The sequence below is a fragment of the Ambystoma mexicanum genome, chromosome 3q, assembly GCF_040938575.1.
Source record: "Ambystoma mexicanum isolate Mex_15411 chromosome 3q, UKY_AmexF1_1, whole genome shotgun sequence".
NCBI classification, from domain to species: domain Eukaryota; kingdom Metazoa; phylum Chordata; class Amphibia; order Caudata; family Ambystomatidae; genus Ambystoma; species Ambystoma mexicanum.
In genome coordinates this window covers 60,900,120-60,917,790 of record NC_090926.1, presented here as the reverse complement: position 1 = coordinate 60,917,790, position 17,671 = coordinate 60,900,120, and the positions used below count along the sequence as shown (strand labels likewise).

The following is a 17,671-nucleotide window of genomic DNA, read 5'->3' as shown; positions in this document are numbered from 1 at the left end:
TGCAATGACCAGAAATGTATACTAAATCTCTGTGGTGTCCCTGGTGATTCCGGAGGAAGCGCTGGTTTATTGTTTTGGAGGTGGGGTGGTATAGGAGAGCCTTCACCTATTGCTTAAATGTTAGAAAGTGGTATGTATTGCAAGGACTTAACTCTCCATGTTAATATCACAGTGCACCTGCTTTCTGAACCTATTTTTAAAAAGTGTTTTTAAAAAAAGAAAATGGCTGCTATTAGAGGCAAAGATTTCCATAAAAAGAAGGTTATTCCCTTTGTTGGGTTTGAAGGTATTATATGTGGGCAGGTTATTGGCATTTAACAGAGGGGCCAAAGATGACTCCTCATCTTTAGTTTTGTTTTACTGCCCTTTACACCTCGATGGATAATGTGTTATCTATTGTGTATGAGGGAGGAATTATCTTGCACAGAGGCTTCTGGATGAGTACAACATGCCACACTAGTTTCAATGTGGCCATTAGTCACTACCAACCTGTCCTCAGAATAAGACGAATCATAGGAGGAGCTCGAACCCACAATCTCCTGACAAACAGCAGTTAACCTCGATTTTTTGTACCCATTTATCTACCGACCCAGATTTAACAAGTAATTTCACCTTTGCCTTTTGTTTTACCTTTGCCACCGTTCATTAATTCATATCCCGAAGTAGTAGGGACACAGTCTATGTTTTTAGAGCCAATGTTAGCTAAAGCAATAGAATTTTTTTTTTTTTTTTTTTTTTTTTTTTTTTTTTTGTTTTTAATTGTATCACAATTTTTACAAAAATATGGGAATGATAGTCTTCATATATCAAATGTCCGAATTCTTTTTAGAAGTGTCTTTGTTTAGTAGGCTTAGCCTTAAGGGAAATCCTCCTACTCGAGCGTCAAGGATTTAAGGAAGAGTGTTACTCCTATAACGCATCTAATGTTGTTCCCGTTCGTCAGGAGTATCCAGAGGTTTTCTTCGTCGAGGGTGAGGTAATTTTTCAATGGGACTGCAAGGTATCTATCTCTTTTCGTTTTGAGCCCAGTACATTCCATTAGCAGATGTTTTGTGCTTTCGATGGCATTTATCGATTGGCAGAAGCGGCAGGAACTTGATGGTACTTGCTTGCGTAGTGCCAAAATTTCGTTGGTTTTTATTTGGTTCAGCTTAAATCTTAGGAATAGACGACTTAAGTTCTTATCTGGAAACCTCAGTAGATAGCCCCGCATGTCGTTTAGCTTCATTGGAGCAGTTGGTAATTTTGCTGTGGTGGAATACGACCAGGCCATTTCTTGGGTATGGATCCAATCTGCTTCTAAAAGTTTTTGCGACACTCGATTTGGATTGTGTATGAGTGTTTCAACAGAAAGATCCAGTTCTTCCAACATTTTCCGGTTGGATTGCTCCCAGCTTACAAGCGCCCGATTGTTTCCCTCGTTAAGTTCTTTCCGTATGAGGTCCAATACTTTGACTTCTGGATTGTTTATTACCTTGCGGTATAACATCAAGGTGGCTCTCAGTCTTATTGCCAACAGTGAGGAAATGCATAGCTCTCGTCTTATTAGTGCGATTGGAGTGGATTGGGCTAAACCGAGGACCTTTCGCCAGAAAAAAGCTTCCAGTTTCTCCCAGATGGTGTTCGGAGCTAGCAGCATTGCGTCCATCCCATAAACTAGGGTAGGAACAACCTTGGCTTTGTAAAATCTCACGATGGGTACAATCGAAAAACGGCCGTGTTTCTTGTCCACGGCCTTAGCTTGGGCTGTGAGATTTTTTAACTTTGTCCAGAGTGTTTCAAGCGCGGGTTTTTCCTCTTTATCGTTACTGATTACAATCCCAAGGTATTTAAAGGCTTCCACTCTTTCCAGCTTCCTTCCATCACAATGCCAAGTAAACTTAGAGTTCCACTTTGAGGGTCTCCCCAGGGTAAGCACTTTGGTCTTTGCGGTGTTAAGGCATAAGTTGTTTTTCGACATATATGCTACCATGTTGTCCAGTTGTCGTTGAAGACCTATAGGGGTTAAATCCATCAGGATGATATCATCCGCGTACAGTAGACGGTCTATCTTCTCCCCTCCCATTGTCGGGGGAAAGTGTCTGATCGTAAGAGTGGAATCTTCATAATCGGCGATGTAAGAGTTGTACAGCGATGGAGCCAAAGGGCAACCCTGCTTGACTCCACGTGCTGTTACAATTTCTTCCGAGAGTCGGCCGTCTGCACTTAGACGAACTCGGATTGATGTTTCTTGATGTAAAGCCTTGATTGGATTTAAAATTGACTCCGGACAGCCTTTAGATTCCAGTTTCGCCCATAAGCGTTCCCTATCTACCTGGTCAAACGCTTGTACCAGATCGATGAAAACGATATAGATTGGGTTGCCACTTTGAAGAGCCTTTCCCTTTAGCACACTCATGAGTAGGATGTTTGTTGAAGTTCCAGAGTTTCTGATAAAACCGTTCTGGAATGGGTCCATTGCTTTTGACGAACGCGTCCATTCTTGGAACGCGTCTAGGGCCAAGGACGCAAAAACTTTCCCCATTACGTCCAAGAGGGCGATGGGCCTGTATTGGTTCGGATCGTCTGTCGCACCTCTCTTGTAGATGGGCACAATATTGGCTTTTCGCCATGTTGGTGGTATTGCTCTTTTACTGTTACAGTTGGAGAAGAGTTCGCTCATGATGTTGGCCCAGCATTCAGGATTTTTTTTTAATTCCATGTTGCTGATCCCGTCAGGTCCTGGAGCCCTCGAGTTATTTAGTTTTTTTAATTTGTCTAGGATAGACTCTTTATCGTCAGGGATAGACCATGGGCTTGTCTTTTTGTGGCGGTCGCTCGTCGGAGTTTCAGTTACGTTCACTTCACTAGTGGGAGCAAATAATTTTGAAAAATGATCGATCCAGCGTGCCTCGCCCACGTTGTTCTGGATGCTCTCGTTGGTATTCTTTTGTGTTCCTTTGATCAAGTTCCAGAACTCTTTAGGCTTCTTGCCACAGATGGTTGACAGCATTTGCTGAGAATCGTTCAGGTATAGCTGGTAGCGATGGTTGTGAAGCCAGCTTCTGTAGTGCCGGGCCGATTTTAGCCACTTTTCGTTGTTCTCTGAGGATGGAGTTCTTTGTGCTAATCTTTTGAGTCTTCTAAGTTCCTTCCTTTTCATTACCAGATCTTTGTTGTAAGCATGGGGATAAGATTGGTCTTTCTTCTCCACCGATGCTTTAGCTGGTTCCATTAGAAATCTGGTTAGCAGGGGTGTGTAGTCAAGGTCCAACTCTTTTCTTTTAGACACTGTTGATCCTGTAATTTGAGAGCCAGCGAATTGGGCTTCCAGTTCCCGTATGCCCTTTGCAGATATTTTGACTCGCTTACCTTTTTCTGTTATCTCCAGTGGCAGATTGTTCAGAATCGTTTGGGATTTGGTGGCCCAAACTTCTATCTATAGAATTAGTTTGAGTTTTAGCAGAAGTAGAGGGCCCTCCTTTCGATACAGTTGTGTCTCTTCATCTAATTTGTTTGTTCTTTCATCTGATTCTCTTGCAGAGCTTTCTCTTAGCTGTCTACAAATTGTTAGCTGCAATATCCACATTAGACAAAGATTGATTTATTGCTACCACCTCTTCATCCAGTATATCAACCTCAGTCAAATTATCTGGGACATCTACCTGTTCTTCTTTCCCCCCATTGTTCCTCGTTCCCTGGGGTACCTTCCATTAAAGGTCTCGAAGCATTCTCCTGAGAACTATTTTTTTTAAAATACCCTTTATTAGAATGTTATTTAAAAAAGTCAAAAGTGATGCCTTATAATAATCAATGAATAAAACAAATAGCATGTAAATAATTTGAACACATATATATACAGTATTTACATGGAGAACACAACTCAGAATGTTGAGAAAAGGAAAGAGTGGACAGAAATCGGGGAATAAGGAAAGTGATAGAAAAAGAGACAGAGAGAGAGAAGGAAAAGATAAAGAAAAAAAAAGAAAAAATATATATATAAAATTGGAGGGCTTTCATAGATACAATTCAATGAAGACGCGCCATACTGCGAAATATTTGTCGATTTTTTTTAACTCTCTGATAGCCTACCTCTTCTCTGCTCGAAAGAATGGCTAGGTCATGCAACCAGCCATCGACTGTTGGCCTGACATCGCTCTTCCAACATTTTAGAATCAGGTGGTTTGCTAGCACAATGTCTTCTCGTCACTGTATTACAGAGATCTTTTTGTTTTTGAGACATTGATATACATAGTATAAACAATGCCTTAGTTATCATAATAATTTCCTTAAGATCAGCTCCACTCGAATCAGAATCACAAATAGAATGATTCATTAAAGTACTATCACCACATTCATCTCTAGGTTCTTCCGCAATTTTCATCAAATCTAGATACGTTGCCACTACCGCCTGAGGCTATTTTAGCGCCTCAGGAGGAGTAGTATGAGCTTGGCCAATACATTCTCTTTGCAAGTTATAGCCAAGATTGAACAATTAGTTATTATCCGCTGGGGATGGTGATGTAATCCCTCCCGTGGCTATTGTAGAATGCTCCGTCATGTCCGGACCTGACAAAACAAGAAGGTCTTCAATTAACACACAGTTAGTAGCAGCATCTCCACTTCCACACGCAAGATTAGCCTTTGCTGCCGTAAAAAAAATCAGTAATCTTACTATTCTCAACCATGATCATAACAAAAATCGGGGGGAATAGCGGATTCTGCGCACCCAGAGCCCTCAGCAGGAGGCATGTCCACATTTGCTTGCAAAGCCTTCTTTTTGTTAAAAACCTCATTTATAGGGTAATCTTAGACGCACCTTTAGGTCTTCCTTTACTGCACAGAGTGTATCATTTAATTTTCCCACAGCAGGTGATCAAGGGAGGCCAGAACCCTGAGTTTCATAGAGTTACGACCCTCCTCTGCCTACCTGCTGCCAAACTGCTGCACAACTGTGCTTTTCAGGTGCTTGAGAGTGTGGCGGTTATGGTCCTAAAACTCCGCCCCCACTCTGAGCTCGGCGAGAAAAGTAAAGAAGCACCTCACAGGTATACGTTGTCAGTCACCAGTCTCTGCTGCACAACTGCATTTTTCGGGCGCTTATTAGTTACAATAGTGCAGTTTTTTATTATACAGGCAGCTGTTTTAACTGGGAGCCGTATTGTATTTGCAATCAAATGGGGCCAAACAAATAGGCAACCCGAATGTTTGAAGGTTTCACATTTGTGCAGATGTTGTACACTGCTAGCCGCCTTAGCTGGGTAATGTAAGAGACTACATGTGTCTTGGGCAGAGGGTGATTCTGACATGCACTGCCTCCTCTTACAGTCCAACTCTCGGAGAGCCAGTTGGGGCTGATTGCTCAGCGTGTGAATTGCATTCCGGAGACGCCGGTGTCGAGATGCCCGAAAAAGGATCAATACAGAACCGTCAGTGGCGTGTGCAACAACAGGTACTGTCTTTGAGCTTGAGGAAGGCCATGTGTAATCGAACCATATGCTGGGATTTCACTAGCTCCAGTCTTCGTCATGCCCGGTTTGGGTCTGGGTATGAATTGTCACATGCACTTTGCAGCAACCTGGCATCGGCCACAACAAAACAAAATGCTGGCACAGCCAGGATCTGTGAATTCTGAGCCGCTTAACTGTGACAGGAGCAGACTCAAAGCGTGATCGACAAGATGGCTACCTTGTCTTACAAAACAAACCTGAACTGAACTGAAACATCTTGTCATTACTCCCTTCTTTTCCCACAAGGCATCTTCCTTGGCCCCCTTGCAACCTCAGAGTCACTTCCTTAGGACCCCCTCGAAGTTCATTCTCCTGCTGACATCTCACTGATGTCTACAGTCAGCCACACCGTAGCTTAGCTAGATTGCCTGCACTGAAATAAGGCAGCAGTTGTATCCACATGTCCTTTCCCCATTGCGCAAGCTGAACCTAGAACCTCACAACACATCTAGCTGAATCTAGAACCTCACAACACATCTAGCTGAACCTAGAACCTCACAACACATCTAGCTGAATCTGAACCTCAATCTCTCTTAAGGCTCTTCCAATAACATTTACATGTATCTCCAACCCTGCCGAGACCTGACCCAGTAAAAATGTTCTCCGGCTTGTCCTTAATGCCTTGGTGCATTTCCATTCCATTATTGCTACTCTTCCGATATGCCAGTGGATTTACAGTACCTGACGCGCACATTGGCCACCGTACAATCTGCCCAACAATTTCTGGGGAGGTGGTAAATGCGTTCTCTTCCCCCTTAGACATTATGGCACAGGAGACCGCAGACATGTGTTAATGTGAAGAACCTGAACACATGAACATTGCTAGTACCTGCCTCCGTTACCTACTAAGATAGTGTAGCAGCCATCTACTCCCTTCTGACACAACACATAGCCCTTGCTTGTCACCCTACTTCTACCCACTTTTGATCTCACCATCACTCCCCGAGGACCCTCCACAACCACTACAAATGTTGAAGTCTTTTGAGGAGTAAAATACACATTTTTAAAGTCATTTGTGAATCTCTCATGTGTAATTTGAGATGACTTGGGCCTTCAGAACTGAAACCTCACCAGAACCTTGCAGTGGTGTCCAAGAGTTCACCTGCACACAGACCTTCAGGCTACAAACAGAACATTTGTATTTCTTGTAGCGTGGGCCTGCCAGCAGTAGAATGGTCATCCCAGAGCTAATGACCCTCTGTACAAATAGTGTTTTTTCAGTTTCTAGAGTGTCTCCGCAAGAGTTCCGCAACCCGCTGTGTGTTATTTGTTGACTGCTATTATTGTTTATAACTACCACCTACAATGCATGCTGTGATTGGTGAATCTATGGGCTCTAAGAACCAATAGTTCTTGCAGATTTCCTAAAGCGACGCTGCTCACGCTCTACAACATGGCTGCCGTTCCCAATCAGACAATCCGGCATGCTGGTACAGTTTGCAGTGGCTCAGGTCCATGCTGCACCACTAAAATGGGTTCTGCAGCTAAGAACCATCTGCGTCCTCTGCAGCGCATTATGCGGTCGCCATTCGTGGACCATCGCAGACCTCTGCATCAGTGCTTCCCCTCGCTGGTTCCAGTTCCAGGGGCTCCTGCCATCGCTGCTGCCTGCCAAAGAATTCTGTGTGCACCACACTGGCCGACCGGAAGCCCCCATCTTTCCTCTCTCACCGGGGCCTGTGTGGCCCATTCATCCCCACAATCTATGGTGCACTTGATCTGCTAGGGGACAGCAATGGGCAATACATGCTATCCTTCCCGATTTAGGCGGTAGTCTCACGATTTCTCCCTTTCTACCACATGAAGAAATTCTAACCTCAATGTAAACCTATGGGGAAATTCATTTCTCCCGCTTTCAGTGACACAATATCCCTCCCAGGTGCTTCAGAATGTTGGCATGTATGGGAGTGCTTACAAAAAAAGGGAACACGAAAGTAATATAATGAGTAATAATGAGGACATGTATGACTGTAGGTCCGTCTGCTGTCCAAACAGCTCAGACTCTCATAGAACGAGCTGAAAATAGATTTGCAGCCAAAACACAAGCAGCTGCCAAGTGGGCAACAGACATTTTAAAAAACGGGCTTTCCAAAAACAGGTTACCACCCACTGTGCCCATTAGATTATTAAATAACTATTTGCGCAAGTTTTACACTTAGGTAAGACACTCCTGTGGTGGGCATTCGCAACCTGCGAGCCTTATTGGCGTCTGTGCAGACCTGACCCACCACAAACTCCTCCCGATTCCTGCAGTCTGAACCTTATTCGCTGGTAGGACTTCCTGGGGCGCCAACAGAGTATTTCTCTCTATCATGAATATAGTTTACACATGGAGGTAATGATTGCATTACTAACATACCCAGCATCACTGAAAGTTATCTGCAGAAACTCCCAAAACAGTGACGTTTTCAACATAAGTTATACCCCTTCTCTCAAAGCTTGGCAAGACATGCAGCTGCAACGTGGACTGCCTTCAAATGCCTTCTCCTTCTGCACTGATGGTAACAGACCGTATGCCACCTTGTCCTTCCACAAAGCCGGAAAATCCATCTGCCCATTGCTGAAAAGAACAGAGAGGCCCATTGCGGCTAAGCTCGCTATAACTATGCATGCAAAAATCCCCAAAAATGCCCAAAAATGCACCCGGCTTCTTTCTAATTGCCAGAAAAATTTCACCACTGGGAGGCAAAGTGGAGGCCACCTGGTACACCACCAGGCCACTGGGTAAAAACGCTGTGGGCAGTGCCATGCCGCTGATTAGTAAGAAAGCCAAACCCAGTACCAGTTACAGCAACCCTTCACTGTGCAGTGCAGTGGTGCAGAATTTGGCCAACGCAGGTCTTCAGTTCGTCAATCCCACCAAATGATGAGTGTGCTGCCCACCTGAACGAGTCCTCAATTAGCAGCGCCTTGCCCCGACAAACCCCCCCAAAAAAGAATGGTCCTCTCTGCTCCATAATGCTTTCCATCCAAATTCCAACAGCACATCCTCTCAACAGGAACCATCCACAACCAGCTCCACAATCATGAACCCTAGCGCTGAAGTCAGTACTCTCTTTCCACAGGGCACGTTCAAAAACTGTTCCTTCAGTTTCCACAACAACATCCAATGCAACTTCAGATAAAGCTCTTTCCTTTTAAGTCCCACAAACCCTTGTATCCTATTTCAAGGTTCAGAATAAAAAGCATGATTATCTGCCTGTCCTTTGTTCTGTATGGATTTCAAAGTGAGAAGGAAATATGCATTAGGTGAATGGGTCCTAGCAAGGCTAGTCACTGCTTAAAGAAAAAGCCTGATGACCAAAATATGGTTCTATCATCCTGGTTTCTCTACAGGAAGGCCTTCCTTTTCGCTCCGCACCTCCTGAAAAATGAATGTGCTATATAATTTACAATAACTCACATGAAGTACCTTTACTGCTGTTTTCTCCGCTCCACTCCCAGCCCCTTTTAGGATAAAGGGTCATGTAAACCACCCTATGCTCTGACCACAGCTGCCTTGCTTGCCCTTTATCATCTTCATGAAAAATACAATTGCATCTTTTACTAAACCAGGGGTTGAAATTATTAAAATTGGATAAGCAAGAGCGAAAAGCAGCTCCTGGGTATCCAACGTTAATTGTTGACCAGGAGCTACCGTGGTGGGACGAGGTGCTAGTATATAGCATTCTGAAAATCTAACCTCCACACAAGATGCAAACATATCATTTTGTTCATTATGTATGAACTCTTATGCTCTAGATGTTGTGTAGATGTGTCCTAATGTTTATTTATAGATTGTCTTTAATGCACAGAGTTAAATTAGCATCAGTTGGCCTGGGGAGCCAAAAGTAGCTCCTGGTAGCTGTTGGTGCCAAGCTACCCAGGCTCTTCTAGGCTACAAGCAGGAGCTAAATAGCTCCCAGTTGCCCTCAATTTCAAACCACGTCAACTACTCCTTCCCAGTTGTAATACTACAGTGTCCAGCATGGACGTCATACATCAACCCTGTCTGTCAGACCAGTTCAAAACCAGCTCTCTGAAGTCCATGCCCCATTGCTTTCCAAAGGTTCTTTGGTCTGCCTGCTTTCCAGCCCTTTGATGATGGAGTGGCAACATAATAACCACATTTCTGAAGAGTCTTTCTCTCTGCTTTTCTCTGCATCTTGAGCCAGTGGCAAAATAAATGTTAGGGTTGAACTGCTGAGTCCCATCTCACCCCAGGTTCCCCTAGTTCTGAAAAATTGGGTACCAAAGGTAGTAGCCTACAGCCACAAGCATTAAAGCCACTTGCTTAATTTTGCTAACACCGACTTCCTGCTACAGGAGTTTCATCCTCCCGCCTTCCTATCCCCAGAAAGTCCCTGTAAGCGCTAGGGGAAAACTCGGCTCTCTGCTCAAACACCAATGGCCCAATCTTCTCGCCTCTCTCGTTAAATCCATCCTTTCCTAATGCACTTCGATCCCGATCACCCTACGTTTAGAGTCACAATTATCTTGGCAACAGCTCTCTTTTCCCAAGCCTGTTAATTTGCTGTTTCGCTGCCATAACTTACTTTACCTGAACCAGTCCAAGGTACATTCAAGTCAAATGCAGGTACAACAGCCATCCTTCAATTTTGGCTTTCAATGCTGTGTTGAAACTTCCTATCCTGAGCAGCGCACCGCCACAGAGCTCTTCCAACCCCCACTCTGTCGCTACGCGCCTTTGGGGGCACCCATTATATCTTCACTCTTTAGCCCATCCTTTCCAGATACATTTCCCACATTTCCCCGAAACCCATCAAATTCTGGCTGTGACAGCTCATCCAACATGTTCAGAGGAGGCAGCTCTGTCTCTGCTAGAGAAAATACAGCGGTGACCCCATCTCCCTGTGTGCGAAGCACATCTGTCAGATGTTGCACCCCAATTTCCAGTGTTGGAAAAGTACACAGCATGACAACCTGTGCATTATTCTTGTTGATAGTGACTTCCCTAAATGTCCTACATTCATGTTTTAGAAGGCACGCATGTTTTGTGCACCAACCTTTGTGATAGTTTGTGCACTGCTAAATTTCTCAATGGAGCCCTCAACGTTTCCCAGGTGGGGGTGCCGCAGAGAGGATTGGTGGGGCTTGGAGTGACTGCTAGCAGGGTGCAGAGGAGTTGCTGATCTTGTGAGAAGCATCCACTCCTAGTATGTTTTCCGAGCCAGTGCACTCCTACTTTCTGCACACTTAACCAGTAGACTCCTGCTCTAAACGGAGCCTAGAGGTGTACCGGATATACTACTGGATCTATGCGATTACTGCGCTGCGTTTAATGTGCCGGCCGAAAAGGACGACTTTTTTCCCCCAACCCCTTTTTCACAGCATATATAGGCAGGGGGACCCCGGCAAGCCCATCTACCCTCCCCAACATTAATTATTTACTGTACCTCATCCCTTACCTATATATGCTGCGAAAAGGGGGGCGTAAAAATAAAAGTCTGCATTTCCGGACGCGGTAATGGTAGGATCCTCATCATGTTTAGCATTCAGAGGAATACCAGATAGTTAGTTAAGTCTTTGGTGGGAGTCTCCTCATCATATTCAGCATTCAGAGAAATACCAGATAGTTAAGTCTTTGGTGGAAGACTCCTCATCATATTTAGCATTCAGAGGAATACCAGATAGTTAGTTAAGTCTTTGGTGGGAGTCTCCTCGTCATATTTAGCATTCAGAGGAATACCAGATAGTTAGTTAAGTCTTTGGTGGGAGTCTCCTCGTCATATTTAGCAGTAGGAGGAATACCGGATAGTTAGTTAAGTCTTTGGTGGGAGTCTCCTCGTCATATTTAGCATTCAGAGGAATACCAGATAGTTAATTCTTTGGTGGGAGTCTCCTCGTCATATTTAGCATTCAGAGGAATACCAGATAGTTAAGTCTTTGGTGGAAGTCTCCTCGTCATATTTAGCAGTCAGAGGAATACCAGATAGTTAGTTAAGTCTTTGGTGGAAGTCTCCTTGTCATATTTAGCAGTCAGAGGAATACCAGAAAGTTAAGTCTTTGGTGGGAGTCTCCTCGTCATATTTAGCATTCAGAGGAATACCAGATAGTTAAGTGTTTGGTGGGAGTCTCCTCGTCATATTTAGCATTCAGAGGAATACCAGATAGTTAAGTCTTTGGTGGGAGTCTCCTCGTCATATTTAGCATTCAGAGGAATACCAGATAGTTAGTTAAGTCTTTGGTGGAAGTCTCCTCGTCATATTTAGCAGTCAGAGGAATACCAGATAGTTAAGTCTTTGGTGGGAGTCTCCTCGTCATATTTAGCATTCAGAGGAATACCAGATAGTTAAGTCTTTGGTGGGAGTCTCCTCGTCATATTTAGCATTCAGAGGAATACCAGATAGTTAGTTAAGTCTTTGGTGGAAGTCTCCTCGTCATATTTAGCAGTCAGAGGAATACCAGATAGTTAAGTCATTGGTGGGAGTCTCCTCGTCACATTTAGCAGTCAGAGGAATACCAGATAGTTAAGTCTTTGGTGGGAGTCTCCTCGTCATATTTAGCAGTCAGAGGAATACCAGATAGTTAAGTCTTTGGTGGGAGTCTCCTCGTCATATTTAGCATTCAGAGGAATACCAGATAGTTAGTTAGGTCTTTGGTGGAAGTCTCCTCGGCATATTTAGCAGTCAGAGGAATACCAGATAGTTAAGTCTTTGGTGGGAGTCTCCTCGTCATATTTAGCATTCAGAGGAATACCAGATAGTTAAGTCTTTGGTGGGAGTCTCCTCGTCATATTTAGCATTCAGAGGAATACCAGATAGTTAGTTAAGTCTTTGGTGGAAGTCTCCTCGTCATATTTAGCAGTCAGAGGAATACCAGATAGTTAAGTCATTGGTGGGAGTCACCTCGTCAGATTTAGCAGTCAGAGGAATACCAGATAGTTAAGTGTTTGGTGGGAGTCTCCTCGTCATATTTAGCAGTCAGAGGAATACCAGATAGTTAAGTCTTTGGTGGGAGTCTCCTCGTCATATTCAGCATTCAGAGAAATACCAGATAGTTAGTTAAGTCTTTGGTGGGAGTCTCCTCGTCATATTTAGCATTCAGAGGAATACCAGATAGTTAAGTCTTTGGTGGAAGTCTCCTCGTCATATTTAGCAGTCAGAGGAATACCAGATAGTTAGTTAAGTCTTTGGTGGAAGTCTCCTCGTCATATTTAGCATTCAGAGGAATACCAGATAGTTAAGTCTTTGGTGGAAGTCTCCTCGTCATATTTAGCAGTCAGAGGAATACCAGATAGTTAGTTAAGTCTTTGGTGGGAGTCTCCTCGTCATATTCAGCATTCAGAGAAATACCAGATAGTTAGTTAAGTCTTTGGTGGCAGTCTCCTCGTCATATTTAGCATTCAGAGGAATACCAGATAGTTAAGTCTTTGGTGGGAGTCTCCTCGTCATATTTAGCATTCAGAGGAATACCAGATAGTTAAGTCTTTGGTGGGAGTCTCCTCGTCATATTTAGCATTCAGAGGAATACCAGATAGTTAAGTCTTTGGTGGGAGTCTCCTCGTCAGATTTAGCAGTCAGAGGAATACCAGATAGTTAAGTCTTTGGTGGGAGTCTCCTCGTCATATTTAGCAGTCAGAGGAATACCAGATAGTTAAGTCTTTGGTGGGAGTCTCCTCGTCATATTTAGCATTCAGAGGAATACCAGATAGTTAAGTCTTTGGTGGGAGTCTCCTCGTCATATTTAGCATTTAGAGGAATACCAGATAGTTAGGTCTTTGGTGGAAGTCAAATCGTTTTTTATCATAACAAATAAAAGAAAAAAAATCAACTTCCACACGAGGTACAAACTCTTTAGGAAAGGAATTCAATCCACACTTGCAAAAGTATGTCCCTGTGTTTGTTTTTTTAGTTTCTCGTTATCCTCCCAAGTACTCCATTTTAGTCCATACCAGAAAATAATAAATGAACAGAAAACACATCAGCCAAAAGTAAAACAGCACTTTGCATACACGCAGCCAGTGCTACTCGAAAAGTGGTACGTTTTGTGAAATCAAAGTCCTGGGTGTGAATTGCAAACGCCACTGATAACTGCAAATGCCACGTGGCGACTCGTTAGAGGAAGGTGCAAACGGGCCTTCCTCGCCTTCGCTCACGTGATAGGAACTGTATCAGTCCTTTCCGATCACTCACAAAGTCGCAAAGCATTGAAGGGTCACACGTCTGGAGCAAGAGGGAACCATTTGCAAAGCGTAAGCAGCCACTGTGCGTTCTTTTCACAACACAGCACCGTCTTTTTTATGTGTTCGTGTCTATGCTGTGTATACCGTCATCTCACACGAGCTCTGCCCCTAACCCTCCCCCCTCACTTGTGATGTAGCTCACGTGGCTATGTGCAGGCCTCAGGCACCAGTCATCTACTAACCATAAACCTACGCATAAACGAAAGCAGAACACCGTACAGAACGACTGTTTCATACAATAACCAACCATCTAGTGCATTCGCCCACTGGATACTATGGCCTGAGTGCCACAGAAAGGCCTGCCCTCATGCACGTGCTCTAACTGTGCACATCTTGATATACGCAAGAGTATTGACTGCCAAAGAAGAGCCAACCAGCATGGGCATGTTGCATGTACGCTTCCTGCCTAGTGCTGTTGGGTATCCAGTCACTGTATTGCAATCAAAACAGAGTGGTACATTTCAGAGCAGAGAAAAACACTGGAAACAGTGCAAACATTAATTAAATAAATAAAGGGTAGCGGGCTAAGGGGTTTAAATGCTTTGGGATGGGGTTAAAAAGTTAAAAAAAAATGGGGGCTCAGACGGGGTCACCGTCCACAAACTAAAAAAAAACTAAACAAATTCTGTGTTTTTTTTGTGTTGTGTCTATGATGAAATTTACCACTCTGTAATTGTGGTCTTCAAGATCACATATAACCTGCTAGTGCCACACAATGCCTTCGCCCACACACATATGAATGACTACCACCATAGAAGTCCATACTCTTGTGCAAATATTGTACATGCACATCTCCAGGGTCCTGTATATATACACGTGACTCCCTCATGTGATAGGAGCGGCCCTTGTGGATTCACTTCCAAAAGTGGCATTGCAGTTTAAGGTTCAGAAGGCTACTTGGCCAGCACTCAACCTTGACCATCAAGCAGCATCAGCGAATGCAGACCTCATGTCGATCGGCTGTCGTTGACATAATGCTTATTTTCTGTGTGCAAAACGAACACGTTGCCATCTCGATGTAAATCAGATGCATATCTTTCATGCAGGAAACGCTCCGTCTGGGGATCTGCAAATCGAGCCTTCACTCGGTGGCTTCCAGCAAAGTATGAAGATTCTGTGAACCTACCTCTTGGCTGGACCATTGGGAAGACACACAATGGAGTCCCACTACCTCTGGTAAGACATTTAGATCTCTCGTCCATGTATTGGACTGTGCATTTGGAAGGGTGTAAGAGTTCGACCATGAGAGGTGAATTTATGGATGCTGAACAAATGGATCTCTGTCCAATCACTGCAGTGCTGCAGGCTTTGTTCCTGGCAAGGGCACACTCTGTCATCAAAGCTTGGTTCCTTCCCGCGTGCTCTACCTTGGATCCGTTCAATAGGACAAGCCCCCCTTCTAATATCTGGAGCAAGAATCCAACCTCTGCTTTCGTTTATTTGGGTGGTGTCGAGCATTCAGCCAAGGAATCAAAAGATTGGTGATCACCATAATGAGAGATAACATTAGGCCTCATGAAAAGTGGGTCCCTGCAGTGTGAGTTATTTTAGGGAATTCACAATGATGCGAGAGAAAATCTGAAATTAAACTAAACAAGCAGAAGGTACGGCAAGAACATTTCAAGCTTTTTTTGCTGTTGGAAACACATCACAAAAGCCTTGAGGTTTCATGTCAAGTCTAGCCAGGCTACAGCCAGGCACAAAGTAAAAAAAAAGTAAAGGGGCACTTACAGGCAAAGAGGGTAGATGAGAGAGGAGGAAAGTAGGAGAAAAGAGTGAAAAGTGGGGGACAGAAAGAGAAATGAGGAGAAAAAGAAAGGTGCAAAGAACAGAGCTGAAATAGGAATGAAATCTCTTTGGGCCTCATTACGAGGCTGGTGGTAAGGGGTTAACGGCACCGGTAAGGATGCTGGTGCCGCTAACCCCTTACCACCGCATTCCGAGGTCCCTTAGCGGGTCCCACTAAGGCCGGCTGGTAAAACCAGGAGCCGCTAAGGGACCTAATAACGGGCTCGTAATTTCGGGCCCGTTATTAGCGCCTTCCCTATTCCCATTGAGCCCTATGGGGACTCGAATGGGAATGGGGAATGGTTTTCAGAATGGGGACTTACCAGGTCCTCCAAGGTTGGAATGACCCGGTAAATCCCCATTCTGAGAACCTGGCCACGAGTTTGGAGGCACATTCTCTGCATGGTATTAACGCCATGGCTGCCTCCAAACTCGTAATGACCCCCCTTAGAAGAGGCTCTAAAGCATCATGCTTACTCCAGACCATGCAGAGAATGTGGGCTTATCATGGAGGCATGGGAGAGTGATTGGCAACACAAATGGATTAGACCTCTTTCCAGGAGCTGCAGAGGGTCCGGAGTATAGGTCTGGAAGAAGGGAGAGGTCGTCAGTAGTGGCTCTAGGGTTGTGCATCACAGGACACTATTATACACCAATATGAGTATCTGTCGGAAAAGCAGTTATGTAAGTATACCGCCTGGTAAGCCGAATACAGATTAACAGCAGACATTAGATGACATAGCAGACGTTTTGATGAAGTGGCTTGGTACTGGTTAGTAAAACACAGGACGACAGTTTCATTCTTATATGTCATTAATTATCCAACAAACATGTAATACGAATAACACTTTGTGTGCAGGCAAAAATGAGTGTCTGCTATAGAGAGGGCACCTCATTGGGGAAAACAAGTCTATGGATTTAAGAGAAAAGGCTAACATTCGGAGTTCAGGGTGAGGGCTCGGATATGACAAAAGGTGATGTGTTTGTTTGAATGTCACAAAGGTTAGGTATCCTGGTTACCATAGCCAACTACTACAGCGATTAAGTTATAATCAGGTTAGTTCTAAATAAGACATGCCTCATTACAAGTCAGCCAGACCGGAAACAACGGTGGCGGTAAATCCGTCGCCACCGTTGTTTCCGGACCAGCTGATTCTGAGTCCTGCAGGTCCTGCAGGTCTGACCTGGCGGAAGTAACACCACCGGCCTGCAGGCAGACATGGAAACACCGGCTCTGTCATAGACGGAACCGGTGTTTCCATGGTCCCCATCCCTATGGAGTCCTATGCGACTCCATGGGAATGGGGCTTTACAGAATTCCACCTCCAGAATTACTGTGTCACCAGGGATGTAATGCCTCAGTGATTCCGGCAATCACTGGGCGGAATGGAATTACCGGTCTGGCGGCAGCCTACCGGTTTTTCCGGCATGGCTGCCGCCATATTCATAATGAGGCCCATAGTCTATTCTTTCACTCCTATAATATTGGGCTAGTCTAGAGCTGGAGGTGTGGGTGGAAGGTATTGGTTTGTACGAGTGCTTAGGGAGTCAGAGACTGGAATTGAAATGTTTCGGAGATAATGGAAATAAGGTGGGCGATTGTTGCTCAATGTAGTGGGGAAGGGTTTCGCTCGCACTCGGTGGAAGACAGGTGTGGGCAGGCCCCGTAAAATGCGTTTTTCGCTGCTTAGTACTTAATCCTGCCCTTTACCTGTCTCTGGCACCCCCCGCTTACCTGTGTTCTGGAATAACCCTGGGAGTGCCATACTGAATAAGTAATTGGTAAGGATATGAAATGGGTGTGGGAATACCCCAAACCTCCATTAAGAAACTCTAGGCTAGGTTACACCATAACCGCAGGTTGAAGTGGGCAGGAGTGGTCGGGAGTGGTGCTCCCTGTACAGGGACGTCTCTATGGGAGGGCAAACGGGGCCCGTTCCCGGGGGGTATGGATTTCCGGGGGCAGGGGGCAAGGCTGTCTGTGCCCTGGGCCCCCAAAACTGTTAAGATGGCCCTGTGCTCCCATACTTTTTTATTTTGTAAGTTTTACTGTCCCTATACCTTTATTTTAAAAAAAAATCAGTTCCTGGAATGGTTTAGTTTTAAAATAAAAGTGTAGGAAGAAGTTGAAGCTTGCACTTCAATGCACTGCACTGCATTTCCCATAAATAGCAGGTGTGTTTGTTTGGGGGTTTGGGTTGTGTGTGGG

The 17,671-nt window shown here is 44.6% G+C and overlaps 1 protein-coding gene across 4 annotated transcripts in view; it reads left to right on the top strand.

Annotated features, from left to right (window-relative positions):
• Positions 1–17,671, top strand: part of LOC138582114 (lactoperoxidase-like) — a 464,456-nt gene that overhangs the window by 182,619 nt on the left and 264,166 nt on the right. For all 4 annotated transcript variants that reach the window (XM_069653095.1, XM_069653094.1, XM_069653093.1 and 1 more), the window contains 2 exons: positions 5,308–5,431; positions 14,721–14,850. In XM_069653095.1, coding sequence (XP_069509196.1) covers positions 5,308–5,431; positions 14,721–14,850 — 254 coding nt within the window. The remainder of the gene's footprint in view (positions 1–5,307; positions 5,432–14,720; positions 14,851–17,671) is intronic.